Raw genomic sequence first — 19,274 nt, 5'->3', positions numbered from 1 at the left:
AAAAAGTCCCATACATCATATCAGAGATGGGAAACATGAACTTAAGCAGATTAACAGTAAACACAACCACAATCAACAAAAACATGTCACATTTTAGGGTCCCATTTACTAACAGCAACCTATCCTCAACAGAGACCTTCATTACAACAACTATGTTTTTAAAACCTTGGATGTCTTTCACCAACATCTCACTTTTCGCTCGTGCAGTTCCGCAAAATAAGTCCTTTCTGCAGCCAACACCTTTTGGTAAGTCACAAAATACTGTGACAACCGACGCAAAAGTTATCTCAAAACTTTTATCCATCTCCAAGAAAAGCAATAGCGAGTATGTCTTTTTAAATCACACGTTGACAACTGGAAAGATTGGGTTGCTGTTAGACGACAAACAACAAGATCTTAAAAACCCAACAGGGACTGGGAAGCTGTATTTCGGGAGCTACACAGTTAGCAGTATCCCATCAGTCCAGCGGCTCATTGAAGCTCACCCTAGAGAGGTATTTCTCACAGAAACACCACAAACACAATCTGTATTTCAGATTGAGTCGTACTTAAAAAAGAGAGATGACATGGTTAAACCAACAACTCTGAAACACCATGATCAGAACAGTCGTTCAGCTGTAAACATGAATCAAAGCTTGTTGACGCCAATTCCGCACAAGGTTTTTTTACATCCAATTCACACATCAGCTTCCCCCATTGTTCACTTGAATACAGAGTTTAAACGTTTGACCCTCTCTGCTTCACCTTCAGTGTCTATTGGACCAGCAATAGCGCATAAAAGTGGACAAGACAACCACAAAAATGCACTTTTATCACATCATATGTTTGTAAATTTATCAGATTTTAGGGAGGGTCCTCAGAACATGACATCCAGCCGCATTTCTGGCATCAGTAGGCACACAACAGCTGCAGCACTTCCAGAAGGGGCCTTGCACACGTCACCCCTTGAATCATCCAATGGAACAACTTTTCCTTTGTTTCTTTTTCAAATGCAGAATGTGCTGCATAAAGAGCATTTGACCTTAACTGAAGACCAGACCGAGTTTATCTCAACAGTAAATCAGCATTCACAAACAACGCAATCGAACTCTCCATCTGACGAAATGTCCAGTTTAGGCACAACAGATGATGTACAAAAACACACCGGGCGGACTGCGCAGTCTACTGTTACTGGGGAAAAGTTCCACATGGATTTGAGTTTCTCAAGTACAGAGAAACAATTGCTCCCCGATGGTTCATTACACTCCAGGAGAGGGAGTGAAGATATTTCACATGCCACCACTCCATTTGCTGAAAGTGACTCAGGGAGATCTACTGAGTTTGTGTCAGACCTGCCAGTAATAAACAGGAAGAGGATGGTTATATCATCCGATTCTCTCAGTGGGTAATGACTCTTCAATCATTTTTAATGTGGAACAAAAACAATTTGATTAGAATTTGTGCTGTGCTAGATCCATGTGCAGATAGATAGATAGATAGATAGATAGATAGATAGATAGATAGATAGATAGATAGATAGATAGATAGATAGATAGATAGATAGATAGATAGATAGATAGATAGATAGATAGATAGATAGATAGATAGATTTATTGAAATTTATTTACTTAATGTTAAAGCTACACTGTGTGATATTTTCCCCCATCTAGCGGTGAAAAGGTATATGACCATCCAGTGAATAATAGTTTCTGTTCCTCTCAATTCTGATTTCGTTTTAACTCCTACGGTGGCCGATTTAGTCCAAGATTAACATGGCAATCCCCCTCTTCACATTCGACACGGTGCCATCGTGTGTTAAAACACGAAAGGCGAAGCCTGAATTTACGGGTATGTCCCTCTTTGGCTAATGTGCTTTCAAGATGAAGGGGCAACATGGCGACCGGCATTCGAACCCCTCACCCGTATGTATTTTCAATGGCATATTATAAATTTACCAGAATACTTTATTACTTGAAAGAAGTAAATATCCATTAATGAGCACATATATTTTTTTAAAGAATAAGTGTTTTTAGCTAAGAATAAACTAAAAAAGTTACACAGTGTAGCTTTAAGGCAACGTTTTACTCATTGCTTTTTTTTTTGTTTTTGTTTTTTGCTTAAAACATTGCACTAGTTTTTTATTTATTTATTTATTTATTTTATTTTAAATTTTCCAAAGAAGTATGGCTGTTGTTGTTGTGGATGGAGCTGAATAAACTTTAGCTTCACAAGTACAGATGCAATCTATAGAGATGTCAGCATGGTGATAAAGTGTAGTCAACATGATTAATTTTCGCTGCACTCAATTGGATTTTGACCGTCGCTGATTGTCTACTTCCAGTCTGGCGCAAATATCTGATGATATCTGTGGCACTGGTAACTACACAGCAGAAATGAGCCTGAACTTGGAGAGAGATATCATGCCCGGAGATCTCATCCCTGCCCTAGGAAACCTGCGTGTCGTCATCAGCCTCAAAACAAATAACAGCCAGGTGAACCTAGAGATAAAATCCTGCTGCCTCTCGCCCACTGGCAGACTTGATGAATTTAACACCACCTGCTGCATTTTTTCCAGGTAATGTGCTCCTCTCAGGTTTTTTTTTAGATTAACTCAAATCACATGGTGCCCTTGAACCAGGCCACATTTCACATTATGGCACCAAATCAGCTATGTGGTCCGAGCATGGCTGGATTATACGGATCCCATCTCCCTCGTTTTTTTATGTGAAGGTTTAATACATCAGTATTAGTTCCTGTTTATATGACTCAGCTACGTTTTAACTGGTCACCTTATCACAGGAGAACAGAATTATAATGATTGGCTGAGAAACATTCCCTCAAACCGTTTAATTTAAGAAAGCTATAAATATCCTGGGCAAAGCATGTGCCTATACCGAGCGGAAAGTTGTTTGGTGAGAGCAGTACAGTAAACTGCTGATGTCTGTTTCTCTGCTGCTGTGTGAAGTATTCACTTTCTGTGAGACACACACTGCCACTAATATCCAGAGACAGCACAGTGGGTTTGTGTACTAAGCCTTTTATCAAAACAACCATCTGTGAGGTAAATTCTTTCTAAAATCAATATTCTGGAAGTACAATAATTCGCTTTTGTTGGGCAAATTTGTCTAAAGTATATAAAAGATAACAAAAGTGTATAAACCACTCATTTTTGTAAATGACTCTAGGGAACATCAACAACAGCTGATAAATGTTCAGAGGGAGGGAGCCGGTGCTTCCCATTTTGCATACCTCTGCACTATATGATTTTTATAGTATAAAACAAATACAAGTAGTGTGCTCATACTGACATAGCTTAGTGCATTTTTTTAGGTAATGGTCCATCATTAATAGTTAACAATGTACGAAGTAATGCAGGACAAATGAGTAGCACTACATTAACACTTCAGCTACTACTATTAACTAATATAGAAACAAGATTAACTAATCAGTAAGTAATATCAAATTTAGGATTGAGGTAGTTCCTTATTTAGGTAATCTATAATTACTGAATGAAACTGGCATTATTAATAACTATCAACTATGACAGATTATGAAGAATTACTATTTATTTACTAATCATGATATTGTTGTGATTATCCTATCTGACTTGCAGTAGCATGGTAATGAATAATGGTATTTCTAGATCAGGACTGATAATGTGTGGTGTGCCTCAAGGCTCCATCCTTACTCCTATTTTATTCTCTCTATATATGATTATATATATTCAAGAAATATAATATTTATTTTCACTGCTATGCTGATGAAATACAAGTGTATTTGCCGCTATCATGCGAAAATGGTTTAGAACCATTTATGCCTTTTAGATCTCAAACCATGGTTGACTTCTTTTTTTTATTTTATTTTACATCTAAATAAAAAAAACAAGACTGAGTCAAAACTTGTGTTCGAAATTTAGGTGTGTATTTTGTCAGCTCTCTAAAGCTGGACAAACACATACATTCTGTTGTAATTCAACTTTAAAGGAGTAGTTCACTTTAAAATGAAAATTACCTCATATAATGGCAGTGATGGGTTCCATTGAGTTTGAAGCTCAAAAAAGCACATCCATCCACAATAAACGTACTCCATATGGCTCTGAGGGGTTAATAAAGGCTATCTGAAGTGATTAGATTGGGTTTTGTAAAACAAAATACCCACATTTAAAACTTGATAAAATAAAATATCTGAAAAATATATGGGAAAAGATCACTAGAATGTAGTGTAAGCGTTTTGAACTACAAGAGGTGTTACACTTTCTGCCATTATAAAGCTTGGAAATATCAGGATATTTATTCATATAACTCTGATTGTGTTCATCAGAAAGAAGAAAGTCATATACATTTAGGATGGCTTGAGGAAGAGCAAATAATGGGGTAATTTCCATTTTAAGGTGAGCTATCAAGTTTCTTTCACTTAAGCAATCTAGCTAAGATGAAATCATGTTTGACGTGGTCTGGAAACTGCGATTCACGTCTTGAATGATAACATCAAGACTTGACTATTAAAATGGGTTATAAAAGGGAATTATTCAGTCATCTATTTCTGCAAAAAGTTCAAAACTGCTGCTAGACTTTAAAGGGTATAAAAAGAGTGAACATATTACTCCTACCCTGGTGTCCCAGCATTGCCTTCCAGTCTATTATAGGATTGATCTTTAACTTCTGTTAGTGATGTACAAATCTTTGCATGGACTCTCACTGGTATGTCTCTCAGATCTCTTAATTGAATATCAGACTGGACAAACTGCCAGATCAATTACTCAAAATTCCTAGAACACATCTGAGTCAAAAAGGAGGTTGTGCCTTTGCTGTAGCAGTGCTAAACGTTGGGACAGTTTGCCTAAACCTATTAGAGACACTGATACTTTACAGGGTTGATATGGTACAACTCAAATCGCATCTAATTTTTATCGCTTTTAATCTGTGACAGTTTTATCATGTGTGTTGCCTATGGGATGCTTGTTTTGTTGTGTTACAGTAAAGCACATTGGTCAACTTATGTTGTGTTAATTGTACTATAATGAAGTTGATATTTGCTCTTGCTATTGTATGAGATGTAATTAATCTTTTTTTTTTTTTTTATAACCTGAATATAGTCATAAAATGCATCACTAATTACTCTAAGTGTTGCAGGAACTGCTAGTGATCTGGACCATTATTTTAAAGTGAAAGCATTAGTGATGCCTTTTATGACTATATTGAAAAAAAAAAAAAGACCATTGCTCACATCTCAGACATCTTAATATTATGATTAGCAATTTATTAGTAATTCTTAATAATTTGTCAGTTATTAGTTCTTAATGATGCCAATCTCTTTTAGTCATTATTGAGTACCTGATAAGAAACCAGTCCTAAATTTGATATTACTTACTGATAAGTTATCTTCCATATTAGATAATAGTATTAGCCGAAGTGTTAATGTAGTGCTACTCATTTGTCCTTTTCTGGCTATCACCAGACCAAGCTCAATTTAAGATTGAACATTGGTCTGAGGAGTCTGCTCTGTATTTTCTACTGCACAAGAGGTGTGATAAACGAGCATAATTCAAATGACTGTATGCAATTGGATAGTCCTAAAACCAATCAAACCACAAGAGGCAAGATCAACGGGCAACAGACATATCTCTTCTCTATCCGTCATCATGTTAAACCCGCCAATAGCGGTATTACCCACTTTTATATATATTTTTAATTTTTAATTTGAGCTCACACTTTCCTTCTAGTCTATACCAAAGTACATAGTGTAAATGCACAGTATGTATAGTTTCATTGGATTTTCATTGTGCCAGTCACATGAGGGGAGGCATAATTATTACATAATAATTATTAGCTGATTGAAATATACAATCAGTTCCAATTCAGTCGGTCACTCTTGACATCACGTCGGAGTACCGACAAATAGGCATCCTATTCGTCGGTACTCCGACGTGGCATCTCCGTTCCCTCCTTCAGGGAACGAGGGTTACATACATACATAACCGAGACGTTACGCAATGTAATTCAAATTGGTGAAAAAACAAGCAAAAAACTCAGAAAACACCTGCTGTACTAAATATTTTCTTTACTGTAGTTATTTCTAAGCAGAAATTTAAAATATATATATATATATATATATATATATATATATATATATATATATATATATTATACTTTTTTTTCTTCTTTAAAGACACAACAAGACAGAAGTAGCATCAGATCTTCTCTATTGTGACAGAAAAGTGCAGGGTTTATGAGGACCGGAGAGAATCATCAGTACATCATCATACATCACCAGAGAGAAGTCGAAGGATACAGTTATGAGATTTAGATTTTTAGCTTGGAAAAAAAAGAAAAAGGGTTTGCATGAATTTGTTCACAATAACATCAATAAGATGAATAGCAGAGCATAGAACTATCAGAAATCTGCATTCTGCGCTCCATCCACAGGATTTAATTATCATTTTAGTTCAAGGCATTTCACCCCTGTTTGCATCACTCGTCAAGTTCATTATTTTAGTCATTTGTGTGTGCTATCAGAGCTAATGCGTCTCTTCGATTTGTGCTCCCTCAGGCTGCCTATACAGCCTCATGGCATTAGAGTGCTTCCTAGCGTCCTGTCGAAGAGGGCTAGCTTCACCATCAGTCTCTTCCAGATGATCAATTACTCCACCGCTTACCTGCACTGTGACCTGAGTGTGTGCTTGAGGAACCATTCTGAGTGCGAGAGGGTGAGTCTCAACCCGGCCTCACAGATGAAAACCTGGGGATCATTTATCACTGTTGAATAGGTCTCAATATTTCTCCTGAAAATTTCTACTTTTCATTACTCTCCCTCTTTTGATGACAGCGTCTGCAGATTCTAAATAAATGATCTTCCACAGCTTGTTACTCTGTCACTGTAAGACAGAAAGTGAAGTGGTCGGCAGTTCGTAGGCTAATAGAATAACTTGCCGAGTCTATAAACAAGTTTAAAGTATGCAGAAGCTCATGGAATACATTTCTGCGGCATATAATGGCTTGATTTCAGGATGATGACATTATTGGTTATCTGTTTCTCATCTCAGCAGTGTGAGCAGCGTCGAAATGCACAGCTTGGAGAGGAATCGAGGGCCATCTTCAGCAGCACGGGTAACCGCATTTCCTTCGGCCCTGTTTTGAAAGGAGCAGACAATTCCTCAGCCTCTGAAACAGCAGGTAATGTATTACCAAGTTGTTCTGGTGGGGTAATGAAAACAAAGTAATGGAAAGATATTTCAGCCAAACTGTCGGTCTGATTTGGTTTGTTAATGCCGTACAGATGACACTGAAGCCATAGTGGTGATTATCAGCTCAGTGGCCGGCTGTTTGCTAACGTGTTTGGCTCTGTTGCTTGTCTGGATTGGGAACAGACGTTGTCTACAAAGGTCTGCCTACTTCTGGTCCAGGGGCCTTTGTGAATGCTAACTGAACAGAGCTCACTGCAAGCCAGCCAACCGGACTGAAATCTGCATCGAGCACTTAATCATTCTCTGACAGTTTTTGAATTGCTCATCATTATGTTTAGTAGCTGCACTGGGAAACTAATGACACTATCAACATTGTTAAAAGTAACCCAAAGTGATTTTGAATACTTGTTTATTCTGTATCATAGTGCAAAGCTTTGAGTATTACAATAGAGATGTTAAAAATACAAGCCAATTAACCGTTTCAATGTGAATACTTATACTGAGTAAATATTGTCACTGCTATTTAAAGGGATAATTCACATACGTCACCCTCATTAAAGTGCAGTCATTTATCTTTGTTCTGCAATTTTTCTCAGATGAAATCCAGTAATTGCAGTAGGAATCAATGCAATTAGGAATTTCATTTGAGGGCAAAAGATTTCCCCGCGCAAATTTTGCAATGGGTTCAAGTTGCTCACGCAGATTATCCAACAGAATGCTGATTGGTTTGGAAGAGACTAAGTGTGAGCACTCCCACCAAGCAACCATCACCATCTCGGTTAACTCTTTCCCCGCCTAATTTTCCGTTATTTGTGAGAAAACGCTTCCCTGCCAAAAACTGAATTTTCCGCGTTTCCTTGTTGTCACTGTTAGAAACTAGCAGGCGCTATTACGCATTTTCTGAATGAGTACTGAGTCTCCTGATCAAAACATGCGAGTAAGACTGAGTAAATCAAGCAATTGTATGTAAGCATATGCATATGCAAAATAATATGATCATCAACATTAAACAGCATATGAATCAAAACTATCTAATGTTACTGAATGAAATGTAGACCCAGGACAAGCTACAGGACTGTGCAAGCATTAGGGGTGTGTATGGACTCCATCTACTCCATCTGTGTTTGATAATCTTTCTGAATCTGATCTGGATGCAGTTTTTTAAAACGTACCCATATTCAAGTGTTGATAAAAAAGGAATTTAAGAAGCTAGAATAAAACTTTTTTTTTAAAGAAGAGGGTATATATATATATATATATATATATATATATATATATATATATATATATATATATATATATATATATATATATATATATATATATATATATATATATATTGCATGCTCAGATGTTCATAAAACAGAATATTCTATGGGTTCTATAAAATTTAGGTGAAAATGGTCAAAAACCCTGATGGTGGCTGGCAACTTTTTTTTTTTTTAAATGCTGGAGGGGAAAGAGTTAACTATAGATCCAATATAGTCCGGGTATGAGTAACCCACTTCTAGCCAAAATAGCCATGAAATAGCCATGGGATGTGTGATATTCCATCATGTAAGCAAAGTCAGCAGTGATTACAAGATGTTCTTTTTCATTTCTTTGGTTAGATGTCTATTCAGTTCACTAGCAGCCCAAAGTTTTAGCCTAGACGTCAGGGCTGTATTTGGGCTATATGTCTTTTAAACGCAAAAACATTGCTACACCGTTGGACCTTTTTTATGCCTACGAAACTTTGCAAATGTGGCTGTATCTTAAAACAAGATATTTTGAAGAATGTTTATGAAAGTCTGTCAAGTCTTAAACAAGATCGGACCCAAAATACTATACCACAGTATGGGTAAGAAAACACATTTCTCAAAATAAATAAATAAATATATATATATATATATATATATATATATATATATATATATATATATATATATATATATATATATATATATATATATATATATATATATATTTGCTGTGTTCTGCAGAAGAAAGGTTTTGAATAACATGAGGGTGAGTAAATGATGACATCTTTTCATTTTTGAGCGAACTATCCCTCTAACCCTCAGTTGAGTTGTTCTTCCTAGCAGTGCCATTTCTAGGCATAGGCAAACTAGGTGGTCCCCTAGGGCGCCAACAGCTGGGGGGCGCCAGTGAGCCCCCGCCCCAACAAGATTTTTTAGTTATTTCATATATATTTTATTATTAATATTTCGAACTTTTGCTATTTCGAGGCATTATGATTAGTTGGGATTATTGGAGTAAAGTCGCCATGGTGTTAGTGGCGCTGCTGTAATGAAATGAGATGTAGAGGGTGGCAGGGAACGTCGTCATCCGTGGCATGCTTTAGTTTCATCATCATGAAAAGGTCAAAGCCATCAGGGGCTCAGTATCGTAAAAAGAAAAAAGAGGAAATATAAAAAAGAAAGCGAAATATACAGGTATGTTAGCCTACTTATTGGTTACTTGTTCTCTACTAAGCTGGTCGCTCTATCAAAATGAGGGAAGAAGAGAAAATCTTGCCTAGGGTGCCAGAAAGGCTAGAAACGGCCCTGCTTCCTAGCACTGTCTACTTTCTGTTTTGACATTTACCATTCTTAAATGCAGGATGTGCTGATGTCAAAGTCATACATGAATGCTTCTATTTATGTTTCACTTCCCCAGCGCTCACAAAAGTTTCACATTATGTGTTTCCCTCTCAAATAATCTCAGTTGGATAAAAAAAGAAGCAATTAAGTATTAACAAGCAGACACTGCCTTTGAGATGCATCTCTATGTAAATCCCACCGCTAGGCTGAGACAACCTGGGGCAAAGCAGATCACTTGTCTTGAAGATCACTTAATAAAGAACATAATGGCTTCTTGTAATTGAAAGTACAATCAAAATGGACCCAACGGGAATCTAAGCGAATGCCTCACAGAACTGGAAAGAATCAAAGCTTCAATAATAAATCTTTTCAAGTGCAGAGGTAGACCGTTAGAAACACTTGTGGTTGCTTGTTGCGTAATTACTCCCTCAATAATTAAGGTAATTAGCTTATTGATTGCATTACCTTCAGTGTCATTTACAGCCCTTTCATTTGCTTTGCACACTACACACTGCAAATTACAGGCACCTTCATGGCATCATTAATAAGTAGAACATTATGGCATGTCTTGACTGTGAATCTAGTCCTTGCATTGATATATACCCAAGCAGAAATTCAACAGATTCTGTATTCGTGTTGAAAAGTGGAGCCTGGCTTTGTGCACCTCTTAAAGGATGAAGTGTCTCTTCGGGTGGCGGACAAAGCCTGAATCGCAGTGGCTGCATGCCAAGTCTCTCCTTCACAAGAACGCTGAAGAGGCATGGCATCGTCACCTCGGTTCAAAAGTGCTGCTTGCTGCTTGACTGTTAATTACTGTTATCAATATTATTACTTCATTTTTAAAATCCTGCTATTAAAGGTTAATTTGCATCACATTTTGACTTAGAATAACATTCACTTCACAGGTTTTTGCTAATGTGCTTAGAGGTAGTGCCTGAGAGATGAATGAACAGTGGGCAAACTTCCAGAGAACAATAGTAAAGATAATGCAAATGTGACATGCACTTTATAAGTTGTGTTGTGTTGATAAAACCCTTCAGTTAAATATTTAGCATCAAATATCTTTGGACCTGTTACTGAATTAGCCTATATTAAATAAAATGCTACTGTTTCCCTACCAACAAACCACAAACATGCACACATGCCTTATGAGGCAATCCCTGTTGTTAGGTTAAACCAAAGCTGGTATATCCAGTTATCAGGTGTCCCGCACAAATCTCTCAACCTCACCTGTGTAACTCATTCAAAACTGGCTTTGTTGCATTTCTATTCAAATAATCAGTGCTCTGACTCCTCCCACCAAAACCAGCCAACCTTTTTGTTTAATATACATTTCCTTGACATGGTTTCTGTGTGCCAAGAAGAAATGTTGAAGGGCAGAGTCTTCCTTTCCTGAGCCTGGAAAACAAAATGACAGCAGCTAATTCCAGTGTAAAGGATTCTATCAGAGATGGCAGCCCGGAGAGATTTACTTATTTTAAAAAAGATGAGTTTGAAAATGACTGGGAGACAGTGGGCGAACGCAAGTTTGGTCGAGTCTATAAGGTGAAGCTCAAAGTCTGGCGGGAAACGTGTGCCCTGAAGACTACAACCAGCGATGATTACAGGTACAATTACACATGAGAGTAGAACTTATACTGTTAATTGTAGTTGTAAGAAGTAAATATAAAATGAATTTATTATACTGTATGTTTTTTATATATTGTCTGTATGATCTAAAATATATATGATCTTATATAAAATATTTGCACATACCATATATGATCAATTATTTTATATTTTATGACCCATTAGGAACATGATAAAGATGTCCAAAATTGGAAGAATGAAGTTCAACTATTTAATCTCCATTTATGGAATAAGCAAAGACCCACCTGCTTTAGTGATGGAATATATGAAAAAGGGATCCTTGGACAACCTTCTCAGCAGTCATTTCTTAATGTGGCCCAAGAAGTTCCAAATGATCCATGAGATGATGATGGGCATGAATTTTCTGCACAGCATGAAACCGCCCATCCTTCATTTAAACTTGAAACCAGCCAACATTCTTCTTGATGATCATCTTCACTTAAAGGTTAGTCAGATACTATTTCACTTGTTTTCTAATGCTTTTGTAATTTCTGGCAAATTCAGACTTTACAGGAAAGAGAGCTAACTCTTTACAGTAAGGTTGTAAATGATAATGTTGAAGCTTTTGTTATTCTTGGTTAATGTTACTTTCTACATAATATGGGACATGTTAGGTTAAAATATACAACCTTGTAGTGTTGTTGCAGTTTCAGACTACATTTTCTCTATAAAGATTTCAGATTTTGGCCTTGTTCAATGGAAGGAGTCCACTTGTAAGACTGAGTTTATTGAACACCTGACAGCTCGAGGGAACATAAACTATGTGCCTCCAGAGACCTTTACCCAGAATCCTGAACCTCCTGGAACGAAGTACGATGTGTACAGGTGAGAGTTCATAACTTGAAGAACATTACAGTATGTGCATAAATTGAAAATTGGACAGTGAGTTATGCCATGAAATAAACATCTTAACCATTCTCACTTTGCAGCATTTCTATTATTATGTGGGAAATTCTCACTCAACTGCGCTCATATCAAGGTATAAATTGTTCCTAATTTTGGCACTTTTCACATTTTTATACAAATTTTAATGTTACATTTGTCATTCAACCCAAGTCATTGCAAGACAAAGCAACTTTAATTCATGGAAAATACAAGTTTATAACTACAGACTAACATTTGGTCTCAAACTAGTCAGCGACAGCTTCTTGTAACCTGTTACCCATTCTTTTATTTTAATTTATTGATTTTTTTAAATACTTAAAAAAAAAAAAATTTGAAAACATTCTCCATAAACCCAAAACATATAAAATGAATCCAAAAAGTTGACAGTCAACATTTCTGAAGCACCTTTCACCCTCTATTTATTAAAGAAAATGTATATCCGGCCCCTTTTGTACTGAATTCGTAGCATATGCCTTTTACGCTCAGTTTGTTATGAGAGTGCTTGAAGCACAATTGTGTTTGTATTGTTAAACTCATTATTTGGAGTTTGTTTAGTACAGAAATAACACTCCAAGCAATTGGTTCTGTTCTTCTTGTCACAGGTCTTTCCATGACAGAAATATTAATCAAAGTGTCATCTGGCAAAAGGCCTGGTATAGAGAAGATCCCAGAGGACAAGCCCCCTGAGTGCGAGGACATGATCGCTGTCATGCAGCAATGCTGGCACCAAAACTGCAGTCAGCGACCTCCTTTCTGTGGTAACAAACCTCATTTTTGTTCTTGTTTCTGTTTAATGAGGACTATAATAGTGCTTGATTACATACAGACAGAATGCATGCCTGAAGTCTCAGTAGATGTTTGCTCAGCTGTCTCACTGGTGTTGTTCATTCTGAAATAACAATGAGCAATGAACCTTTTATCAACCTCCCAGTTCCTCTGAGATTATATCGTCACCAGGTGACCTTCAGTATAAGTTTTAATTAAATAAGTGTTAATCATAATGAATTGTATTATTCACTGATTGCGCTCGTTTCTGCTCGCACTGTTTAATACGCTTCTGCTGATTTTGTTGCAGTATTGTATTGTATAATGAGTTAAATTAAAAGGCAGTGTGATTAGTACAGTTATGTCCCCTATGATATATACTATGATATAGTTATATCACTATGATTTTATCTAGCATTATACACTGCCAATTATGATGCTCCTCCATAAGAGTAGCTAAAAGGCTGTCAATCATTGGCTGGCCCTGAAAAAAGGCTTCCCAGTGTTACATTCAGCTGCATCATCTCCCTTTTTCGGCAGAGATCGTTCGGTTAACTGAAGTCCTCAGTGAAGTCCTGAAAATCCCAGACACGGTTTCAAGGGGCGAGATAAGAAAGCGCCTGCCTGAACAGGTATGGAACGTAAGTGACTCATCCAGTGCATGACAACAGTACACATAAGGTGTTAGCATGACTAATCTGTGGACGCTTTCCACGTTTTCTGTACTAATTTTGGAAAATTGGCAAAGTTTTAATGAAAGATTTAAAGGGTTAGTCCACCCAAACATGGAAATTCTGTCATTAACTACTCACACTCATGTTGTCCCAAACCCATGAAAAACCCATAAGACCTTCGTTCATCTTCAGAACACAAATTAAGATATTTTTGATGAAAGGTTTCTGACCCCCATAGACTGTAACGTTTTTACGACTTTCAAGGACAGAAAGGTAGTAATGACATTGTTAAAATAGTCCATGTGACTACAGTGGTTTAATCTTAATGTTATGAAGTGATGGCAATAACTTTTTGTGCGACGACTTTTTCAATTGACCTTGAAAGTGGTTCACGGATTTCATCAAAAATGACTTACTTTGTGTTATGAAGATGCATGAAGGTCTTACTTAGAATGACTTGAGTAATTAATGACTGAATTTTCATTTTTGGGTGAACTAACCCTTTAAACCCTATAATATTCATATGCAAAAATAAAAAAAATTCTATATAGAAATACACGTTAATCGAACTACAGCTGGCGTTAGTGTTAGTGTCAACTTTTTTATAGATAAAGACTATAGTTCAAGTACACAAAAGAAACACTGTAGTTTGATTATAACTGCACATTTAAACATACTTAGGGCCATATCGATCAGCACAACAAAAACTGCATGCAAAAACTTTTTGAAATCATGACAATAACTTTCTTTCTTTTTGCCATTTCTGATGTCAACAAAATAGCTGTTAGTCACACAATTGATGTAACATGAATTATATTTTGCTTTCTCTCCATTAGCCAAAGAAAACAGCTGACTCTTCAGGCAAGTATTTTGTTGTCACAGTCAATGTCTTGTGTACTTTCTGTACAAACATACTTTTACTGTATATAAAGCTGTCAATCATCACATTTTTCCCCCTATTCATTACAGATGATTCTAGCATTCACTCTCTGCTTGTAAGAAAAGACTTTGAGAGCTTTAAGAATGTTCTGCAAAAAGAGCATGTATCGATGCTCTTCCAAGACAACAATACTCTCCTTCATCACACCGTGGCAAGCGGGGACAAAGGAAGCGTGCAGATGGTCCTGGATCTAGGAGCCCAAGTGAACTGCCAGAGTGCAAAAGGCTACACACCACTCATTGTTGCGGTTCTGCGCAAGTTTTACGAAATCTGCAGCTTGCTCATAGAGCATGGGGCTGACGTCAACCTCAGCGATGACGACCAGTGGACTCCGCTGCATTTTGCCGTACAGACTGGCGACGACAGAACTGCTCGCCTTTTGTTAGAAAATAAGGCGAGAGCCGATGCTAAGGAGAAGGACGGCTGGACGCCTTTGCATCTAGCTGCTCAGAATGGCCACGAGTACATTGTGAGAATATTGCTCCTGCATCTGGATGCCGTGGATGAGCAGGAGCACCAGTCTGGCCGTACGCCGCTTCACGTGGCTTGCATTTATGGCCACGTAGACATCGCTAAGATCTTACTCAAAAAGGGAGCTGATGTCAACAAACAGGATAACCTTCAGTCCACTTCCCTACATTTAGCGGCAGATGAGGGGCACTTCAGGGTGGTCCGTTTGCTGGTTAATAGTGGGGCTGATCTGAAAACAGTCGATGAGCAAAGCTACAGTCCCCTTCATTTTGCCGCTCTGAAGGGTCACACGGGTATCTGCAGACTACTATTGAATAAAGGACTCGACTCCAACATCAGAACCTACCAAAATTGGACAGCCATGCACCTGGCAGCTTTGAAAGGCCATCCGGAGACTATCCTTATGTTGGAAGAACACCATGGCTCAGTCAACGTCCAAGGGAAAGACGGTTGGACGCCTCTGCATCTTGCCTGCCATCATGGGCAGGAGAAGGTGGTGTCGGTGCTGCTAACAGCAGGTGCTGACCCTAACCTGGCCGAGGATAACGGTTGGACGCCCCTCCACTTAGCCTGTAATAATAGCTGCTTCCCTAGTGTGCTGCAGCTGATTTCCCATCAAGCCAATGTGAACGCACAAAATAACAGCCAATCAACTCCTTTGCATTTAGCCGTCCAGCTCAGCAACATCCCTATCATTAAAGCCCTGTTGATGAATAATGCACAGCGGGGTATAAAGGACTCGAAAGGATATACTGCCTTAACCTTGGCTCAGCGGTGCAACAATACAGAAGCTGTGGAGCTACTGGACAGCTAGCACACTGGTTGAGACTCTGGCGTTGAGCGAGCCACGTTCGGTGACAGATAAGTCTACCATTAGAGGGAGTCCAGCATTGATTTCTGCTATCGATTTCTTCCTCCTGCAAAGCCTGTTCTTATAAACACTCTTGCCTTTGTTTCTGATTTAGATTCCTAGAATTTAACGCCTTTGTTTGGGTGAGCTCAGGTGTGATTTCGGAAATGGAAGCGTTTTGAATGAAGGATTTCGTGATGAGTAGTTTGTGAAAGTCAACATAAAACCATAATTGGCATCAGTTTATTCATCCGAGCTTGTTGTTCCTACAAAATGAGTTCTTAGTTTGTAATATGTAATTAAAACATAATAACTTGCTCCATCTCTACTACTTTCCTCATCTGTTGGTGTCACTGAAGTCTGCACAGGTTATTGAATAATTGAATAATCAAAAATGAAAATTCTGTCTTCATTTACTCTCCCTTGTGTTGTTCCAAACTTGTGTGACTTACTGTGGAACACAAAAGAAGATATTTTAAAGAATGTCGGAAATCAAACAGTTTTGTTCACCCCTGACTTCCATTGTAACGACACAACAATTCTCAAAATGTCTTATCTTATGTTCTACATAAGAAAGAAAAACATGCATGATTGTAATAACATGAGGGAGAGATTTTTTTTGAGCGAACTATTGCTTTAACTTAGTAGCCAGATTGTACTAGCTTTATCAAATTTGCACTCAGTCCGGCTCCGTTCTGGTGTGTAACGACCACATTTTTTTCCCCAATTGAATCTATTCGTACAGCTTTTTTGTTGTTGTGCTGAATATCTCATTCAACTTTAAAACGCATCTTATTAGAGGAGTAAAATAAGTTCATGTTAAATTCATGTTTGAATTTAGCACAGTAAAAAAATGGTCCATCACAACATGATAATCACGTATTTAACACGTTTCGATGCATTCGTGCATTTTTGAATGGAATGTGAAGTCATGTTAAAGGTGGGAAAAAAATGATAACCATTTGTGGCATTCCATTGGCATGTTGCATTCACAGACAAAAGTCAAAAAAACCAGTTTGACAACGTGCTTATCATTTCCCAGCAGGCTTCCGCTCACGTTCGACAGCTTTGTCCTAAATAAAGGGCAAACATTTTTGTCATTATGTTAGTGCATTTCGCATTTCATTCATAAGCTGACACCAGTTATACTAGCATACCACCAAATTATAAAATAAAGCTTGAATTACAATGTTCATTTCAATAATTTCACATACTCTTTTGTCACACAGAGAAAGTTGTAATGAGATTTCAGAGCTTTTGAAACATGCATCAGAATATCAGAATTGCTTTTTTAAAAAGCAAGGTTCTGACTTTTCCTCAAGTGAATATGTTAATAAAACATCAATGCCTTGTGAAGGAATCAGAACACATACAGCCCATTATCACAGACTGTGGTTTGCTCTGCACCCTCTCCACTGTAATGTACATGACACTTTAAATTTCTTATTAAAGTCTGCGTAATAACATGTACAGCATCTAGTTCCAGGTGTGGAAAATAATAATTTACAAATTATTCTGCTCAGTATTGTGTACTTGTTTAACCTCTTACACTCCAGCGCCATTTTTTGTGATTTCCGCCTAAAAAAATTTTGCCTACCCAAATTGAAAAGCTTCCCATACACGCGCATACAGTGGTCTAGGTTCAAAATGTTGGTGTCATTTTACAGGAAACCCTTTAAAGTTACATAAAACACTGCTAAAAGTGATAAACATGTAAGTATATGTTGTCTAAGCTGTAATAACCCCCCCAAAAAGTAGGCGCTTTTAGATTCCCCCAAAAAAAAAAAAAAATCATTTTTAAAAAAGTGTTTAACTCAGGCCCTGTGTTCTCTAGGAACCTGCAGACAGTTTGGGCTGTTTCCACTAAATTACAGAAAATAGTGGAAAAAAAGTAGTTTGTCTGTGTCATGTTGTATGCAAGATTTATTCGAATAGGTCTGAAGGGATGACCCCCCTTTTTTCCCCCTCCCCTGACCCTGCTACCCCCCTCCACCACCCCCTCCCACCACCATATACAGTGGTATAAATGCAATATTCCAGTGTCATTAAATTAATTATATATGGATTTATAAACATACTAAATTATTTTATTTTTTTGCAAAAGGTAAAAATGTAACATGTTTCCTGTGATAGGTAGATTTAGGGGCAGGGGCAGTGCAGGGGGACAGAATGTGCAGTGTAAATTACATTACACCTATGGAAAGTCCCCACAATTCACAACATGGTGTGCGTGCGTGTGTGCGTGCGTGTGCGTGTTTGTGTGTTTGTGCTGGTAATGCCTACCTTATGGGGACACAATGTCCCTACAAAGATGGCAATTTCTGAAATCCTTGTCCTTGTGGGGACATTTTTTGGTCCCCATGAGGAAAACATCTTATAAATCATACAGGATGAGTTTTTTGAGAATGTAAAAATGCAGAATGTTTCCTGTGATGGGTAGGTTTAGGGGCAGGAGCAGTGTAAGGGGATAGAAAATACGGTTTGTACAGTATAAAATACATTACACCTGGAATGTCCCCTTAAAACATGGAAACATTACATGTGTGTGTGTGTGTGTGTGTGTGTGTGTGTGTGTGTGTGTGTGTGTGTGTGTGTGTGTGTGTGTGTGTGTATGTGTATGTGTGTGTGTGTACGTGTGTGTGTGTACACACCAGCTTATAGTGTTTGGTAGTTTGGGTCATATGCACAGGCTGGCGATCCGTGGGCTTCGCATTGGAGGCATTTCTAAAACAGGGGCCAAACAGTTGGCCAAGTTCTGCTCAGTCTCAGCTACTATAGGAAGCATGTTTATCTGGAAGAGGCGATGTTTCCTGTACCCTTAGAACGGCATAACCTATGATGATGTGCTGCTGTGTTTTAATCTGTCAGATAATTCAAAAAAATGGATCCCTAATGAATATGACTTGTAATGTGGAATCAAATAAAGTATATAAAATGTGTGTGGGGGCTGGTAATCAATATGTTATGGGGACAAAATGTCCCCACAAAGATGGCAATATCCAAAATCCTTGTCCTTGTGGGACAAAGACAAACAGGCAGATTAAGAGAGGGCTTCCCACTGTGTTATTTACATTTGTCAAATGTCCTCAATTGAATGTAATTAAATAATTGTTAGTGTTTGGATCCTGAGAAGAATTTGTGCTAGGACATTTTTCTTCAAAGATTTAAAACGGTCATATTACCAGAGCCTTAAAATATTCCCTGTGGACTATTGCTAATGCAACAAAGAGCATCATACGCGGATTAGGTTTAAATCTCCACAGCAAATTTGATAAAAATGAATTTATACACAAGACTGCACATCCGAAGAAATATA

At 37.7% G+C, this 19,274-nt stretch overlaps 2 protein-coding genes across 6 annotated transcripts; both read left to right on the top strand.

Annotated features, from left to right (window-relative positions):
• The first annotated feature begins 5 nt into the window (after nt 1–5).
• On the top strand, nt 6–8,078 carry LOC137084539 (uromodulin-like 1). Of its 4 annotated transcripts, none has more exons than XM_067450819.1 (5): nt 6–1,384; nt 2,321–2,554; nt 6,529–6,685; nt 7,025–7,151; nt 7,255–8,078. In XM_067450819.1, the coding sequence occupies exons 1-5, from the start codon at nt 27–29 to the stop codon at nt 7,398–7,400; spliced, it is 2,022 nt and encodes a 673-aa protein (XP_067306920.1). In that variant the 5' UTR covers nt 6–26; the 3' UTR covers nt 7,401–8,078. The 4 variants fall into 4 exon arrangements, with proteins under 4 accessions (XP_067306920.1, XP_067306919.1, XP_067306921.1 ...); XM_067450818.1 differs by having other exon boundaries at nt 7,022–7,151; nt 7,255–8,073; XM_067450821.1 differs by having other exon boundaries at nt 1,268–1,380; nt 7,022–7,151; nt 7,255–8,074.
• Nucleotides 8,079–10,696: 2,618 nt separating this feature from the next.
• Nucleotides 10,697–17,686, top strand: ankk1 (ankyrin repeat and kinase domain containing 1). Of its 2 annotated transcripts, none has more exons than XM_067451770.1 (8): nt 10,697–11,351; nt 11,539–11,818; nt 12,047–12,198; nt 12,303–12,352; nt 12,861–13,016; nt 13,564–13,655; nt 14,534–14,558; nt 14,667–17,686. In XM_067451770.1, the coding sequence occupies exons 1-8, from the start codon at nt 11,155–11,157 to the stop codon at nt 15,920–15,922; spliced, it is 2,208 nt and encodes a 735-aa protein (XP_067307871.1). In that variant the 5' UTR covers nt 10,697–11,154; the 3' UTR covers nt 15,923–17,686. The 2 variants fall into 2 exon arrangements, with proteins under 2 accessions (XP_067307871.1, XP_067307870.1); XM_067451769.1 differs by having other exon boundaries at nt 13,564–13,664.
• The last annotated feature ends 1,588 nt before the right edge of the window (nt 17,687–19,274 follow it).

Source organism: Pseudorasbora parva, chromosome 8 (assembly GCF_024679245.1).
Source record: "Pseudorasbora parva isolate DD20220531a chromosome 8, ASM2467924v1, whole genome shotgun sequence".
Classification (NCBI taxonomy): Eukaryota; Metazoa; Chordata; class Actinopteri; order Cypriniformes; family Gobionidae; genus Pseudorasbora; species Pseudorasbora parva.
The sequence above is the reverse complement of the archived record's forward strand: the minus strand, read 5'-3'. Positions and strand labels throughout refer to the sequence as shown.

Bases quoted from the DNA above. Each gene is read 5' to 3' on its own strand.
- ankk1 (XM_067451769.1), top strand. From the start codon at position 11,155: ATGACAGCAGCTAATTCCAGTGTAAAGGATTCTATCAGAGATGGCAGC. The intron at 11,352-11,538 runs GTACAATTACAC...ATGACCCATTAG, and splicing joins ACAACCAGCGATGATTACAG to GAACATGATAAAGATGTCCA. The intron at 11,819-12,046 runs GTTAGTCAGATA...TTCTCTATAAAG, and splicing joins ATGATCATCTTCACTTAAAG to ATTTCAGATTTTGGCCTTGT.
- LOC137084539 (XM_067450818.1), top strand. From the start codon at position 27: ATGGGAAACATGAACTTAAGCAGATTAACAGTAAACACAACCACAATC. The intron at 6,686-7,021 runs GTGAGTCTCAAC...TTCTCATCTCAG, and splicing joins ACCATTCTGAGTGCGAGAGG to CAGTGTGAGCAGCGTCGAAA. The intron at 7,152-7,254 runs GTAATGTATTAC...AATGCCGTACAG, and splicing joins CTCAGCCTCTGAAACAGCAG to ATGACACTGAAGCCATAGTG.